General features: G+C 60.1%; 1 protein-coding gene across 1 annotated transcript; it reads right to left on the reverse strand.

Moving 5' to 3' along the window:
• Positions 1-749: 749 nt before the first annotated feature.
• LOC122235255 (transcription factor SPT20 homolog) lies at positions 750-4,166 on the reverse strand. Its single transcript, XM_042973933.1, has one exon. The coding sequence runs from the start codon at positions 3,939-3,941 to the stop codon at positions 750-752; it is 3,192 nt and encodes a 1,063-aa protein (XP_042829867.1). The 5' UTR covers positions 3,942-4,166.
• Between the last annotated feature and the right edge of the window lie 237 nt (positions 4,167-4,403).

A 4,403-nucleotide genomic window follows, 5' to 3' on the forward strand; every position in this document is an offset into this window, starting at 1 on the left:
TTGAGAGAGAGACAGAGAGATGGGGGCGGGGGGGGGGGGGAGCATGAGCAGGGGAGGGGCAGAGACAGAGGGAGACACAGAATCTGAAGCAGGCTCCGGGCTCCGAGCTCTCAGCACAGAGCCCAATGCGGGGCTCGAACTCACAAATCGCGAGATCATGACCTGAGCTGAAGCCAGACCCTTAACCGACTGAGCCATCCAGGCGCCCCATAAAAACCTATGGCCTTCCCGTCCACGCTACAACGCGTCAAGGGTGAGCCTTGACGGTGACGACGTTACGCTAAGTGAAGTAAGCCAGTCACAGAAGGACACCTCCTGTTCCACGAGTGCACTTTATCCGAAGGCTCTAAAGCAGTCACACTCGCGGACACAGAAAATGATAGCGTGCATGCCTGGGCTGGGGGAGAGGGAAATGGGGAGCTGGTGCTTGACGGGGACAAGAGCGTCGCTTCTGCAGGATGAAAGCAATTCTAGAGACGTGCTGCGCAGCAGTGTGAACGTACTGAGCACTACTGAACCGGGCACTTCGATCACTTTCAGCAAAACGATCCCAGTTTCTTAAATCACTGCCTTGTTTCTGTGCAAAACTCACGAGGTTGTGCTTCTGTACAGAGTTCGTACATCTAAAGGTAAGATGCTGCTGACACATTAAAAAAGCAAAAACCAAAAAACCCCAAACGAAGGAAAACCTCGGAGTTCACCTGGGCCGACGCTCTGGTGTTTTTAAAAAGAGAGGAAATAAGCGAGACTCAGGATCTGGGAGGGGAAGGCGGGCCTCTGTTCCTTTTACCTTCGGACTGGCTTGCGGCCCGCTGGTCCCAAGAAGGCTGAGCCGTCTGGGTGGCTACTGTTGTCACGGCCACCGGGTGCTGCAAGATTCTGTGCTGTTGCGCCTGCTGCTGTGGCCACGGCTGCGAGGCAGGGGACAGCTGCAGCGTGTGCCGAGGGCCGCTCGGCCCGGCTCTTCCCTGGTTCTCTGCAGCACAGCCAAGCAGAGACAACACAGCTGCCTGGGGCTGCAGCAAACTCCCCTGTCCCTGTCCCCGTCCCCGTCCCCGTCCCAGGCGGTTCAGGACAACGGCTTGCTGAGCAGGTGAGGCCGTGTCTGGAGGGGCTGGGCCTCGGGCACCAGGACCCCGTGGCACTGGCTGCCAAGGACCAGAAGCGGAGGCTTGCTGAAGTTGTTCCTGTGGAATCAACTGATAGAGCCGCTGCTCTGGCTGCTGCTGGGCGTTCAAAGGGGGCGAACCTTGCGGAAGCTCCAGCAGAGTCACCGGCTTGAGGCCTGAAGCATTTTTTAAAAAAAACTGAACGCGGACTGGAGACGCAGCCTGTGCTGCAGTGCGCACTGCATTTGGTGGCCGAGCTCCCGAGGGCAGGCTGCCGGGCTGGATTCCCGCAGGATCTGTGGCCCCAGCGGTAGAGCCCTGCCCGGGGCTGGAACCCCTCGCCAAAGCCTGGGCTCCACAGACCGGGCCCGCCAGCTGGATGATGTTGAGGCCAGGGGAGCAGGCCGTGACCTGGGTGGCCAGGCTTCTTTGTGATGAGCCGGTAGTGGGTAGGGTGGCCGCGGGAAGCATGCTAACTTGAGTCACCTGTTTCGAAGAGGGCTTCTGGGAGCTGGCCGTGACCGGGGGGGCCAGGGCTGTCTGTGACGAGCCGGTAGTGGAGAGGGTGGCCGCGGGAAGCATGCTAACTTGAGTCACCTGTTTCGCAGAGGGCTTCTGGGAGCTGGCCGTGACCGGGGGGGCCAGGGCTGTCTGTGACGAGCCGGCAGTGGACGGTGTGGCTGCAGGAAGCATGCTAACTCGAATCACTCTGACAGGGGATTGCTGGGAGTTGGCCGTGACCGGGGGGGCCAGGGTTGTCAGTGATGAGCCGGTAGTGGAGAGGGTGGCCGCAGGAAGTATGCTAACTTGAGTCACCTGTTTCGCAGAGGGTTTCTGGGAGCTGGCCGTGACCGGGGGGGCCAGGGTTGTCTGTGATGAGCCGGCAGTGGAGAGGGTGGCCGCGGGAAGCATGCTAACTTGAGTCACCTGTTTCGCAGAGGGCTTCTGGGAGCTGGCCGTGACCCGGGGGGCCAGGGTTGTCTGTGATGAGCCGGCGGTGGACGGTGTGGCTGCAGGAAGCGGGCTAACTCGAATCACTCTCACAGGGGATTGCTGGGAGTTGGCTGTGACCGGGGGGGCCAGGGTTGTCTGTGATGAGCCGGCGGTGGACGGTGTGGCCGCAGGAAGCGGGCTACCTCGAGTCGCTCCCGCAGAGGACTGCTGGGAGTTGGCCGTGACCGGGGGGGCCAGGGTTCCTTGTGGCGAGCTGCTGCTGGACAGGGCGGCTGCGGGAAACATGCTCACTCGATTCACGTCCACAGACGAATTCTGGGAAAGACTCGGGGGCTGAGGAGCAGGAGCAGGAGCAGGAGCAGGAGCAGGAGCAGGAGCAGGAGCAGGAGCAGGAGCAGGAGCTGGAGATTTAAAGAAGCCGCTTGCCTCCACTGGGGTGAAACTGTTGCCTGACCGAGTCCCTCCTGAGCTCCAGGAAAGTCTGAAGCGTAGAGGTGGATGGCTGACTCCCTTCCCCAGGACTGAAGACCAAACCGACACCGTCTCAGGCTGTGCTGTTTCTTTCCCGGGAGGCGGCTGGCTGAGGCTGGCTGAGCCACTGGAGCCGTGTGACGCGGCGGCGGGACACTTGGCCTTGCGCTGGACCAAGACAGCTGACCGAATGGCTTCCGTCCCAGCATCCGTCTTTGAGCCAGGCCGGACACTGTCTGGATGGTCGTCTGTGGAGGAGTGCGGAGGAGACCCCTGTCCCTCACGTCTGGCTTCTTTGCAGGGCCTTCTTCTTCCAGACAAAGGTGGGTCATCCGGCGGCTGCATGGAAGTCAGCTGCGCTGTCTGAGACTCGCCGCCAGCTTCATAGCCCAATACGGAATCACCTTCTACCTTGTGGGCTGGCCAGGCCGTCGGTGGCGAGCCATCGTATCTGGCGGACTTCTTCCCTCTGGCGTATTTCTGCACGTCCACTCCAGAAGGTACGGCCAAGTCACAGGGTCTCTGTTTCCACATATCGACGCAGTTCCCCGCTTTAGAAATTTTGAGGTCGTGCTGCGGACCTGCTTGCCTTTCTCTGCTTTTCTTGCAAGAGGCCCATACTCTCAGCTCAGGAGGAGGTGGACGATGAGACAGCTCCTGCTGCCGGTTCAGGGAGGGTGCAGAATACCTCTTGAAGCTCCTTTTCATGGGGCCAGTGTTCATCTTTTGCTTGTTATAGAGCAGCCTGTTTGCAGTGCAGGCTACTGATACAGAAGGATCAAGACACAGCGGTTCGGCCGTAGCTAAGATCAGCTGGCTCTCCAGCAAAAGCCTGTCTTCCTGGGTCCAGGTCTGGTCATCGCTGCTCATGGACTGCACGTCGCAGGCTAACGTCTGCATCGTTGGCCGCAGGAGAACATGCCTGCTCGCGTAGCCGGGAGGTTCCCGACTGCACTGCCTGTAGTCCCGTACCTGGGCTATGACACACCCAGAGTGAAAAAAGTTAACCTGAGATTTTTCCAGGAGATCCACCAGAGCAGGAGGTAATTGTTCAGCATCCAAGTATTCGAGCAACTCCCCTTCTTCATAAGGCAGTCGAATGGTCTCCGAATAGGATCCATTTTCGCCCTCGAGCATCAGCGAATATCCCTCCTTTCCTGGGTATAGGTTGACCACTAAGCACGGCAACGACTCTCTCCTCAGGAGCTTCTCCAACAAGTTCACGTTGCTTCTTAATTCCTCCGTAGCCTCAGGCTCTTTCCCGCATTCTTCCACATATAGGTCATAAAGTTTTTCATCCAGAGATGCTCCCCCACTCGCTGAGCCTTTCCTTTTAGGAGGCCTCTGCTGGGCACTGGCAATGACATACTCCGCACGGTCCAGAGCTCGTTCTAAAGCCTGCTGCATCGTGGCACAACAGGGGCCCTAAAGAGAAGGGCAAGCGCAAGTGCAAGCGCCTTGAAGAGCCGGGTGAAGGTCCCGTCTTTCACGTCGAGCTAGAGGTAGAGTCTTGCAGACGCCGCCACTCCACAGTGCAGCCACCAGCCTAACTTCCAAATGGACGGCAAGAAACGCGCGCCGGGAAAGCACCGCACGACATACCTGCGATCTGGGTATCCAAAGCCAACAACACGTGTCGGAGCCGCCACCGCGCGGCTCTGGAGCGGCCGCGGGCTGGGCCGGAAGTGGAGGTGAGCCCCCCCGCCCTCCCCCCGCCCCCCAGCTCCCCCCTCCCTCCCGGAGCAGCCGACTACCCGCTCCTGCGCATGCGCGCTCCCTGCAGGCCGCAGGCGTCAGGCTCAGGCGTCAGGCCTCAAGCCTCATCCTATTGTTGCCTGCGCCTCCGGGCCACGAGGCCCCGCAGCCTGC

Source organism: Panthera tigris, chromosome X (genome assembly GCF_018350195.1).
Source record: "Panthera tigris isolate Pti1 chromosome X, P.tigris_Pti1_mat1.1, whole genome shotgun sequence".
Lineage (NCBI taxonomy): Eukaryota > Metazoa > Chordata > Mammalia > Carnivora > Felidae > Panthera > Panthera tigris.

Bases quoted from the DNA above. Each gene is read 5' to 3' on its own strand.
- LOC122235255 (XM_042973933.1), bottom strand. From the start codon at position 3,941: ATGCAGCAGGCTTTAGAACGAGCTCTGGACCGTGCGGAGTATGTCATT.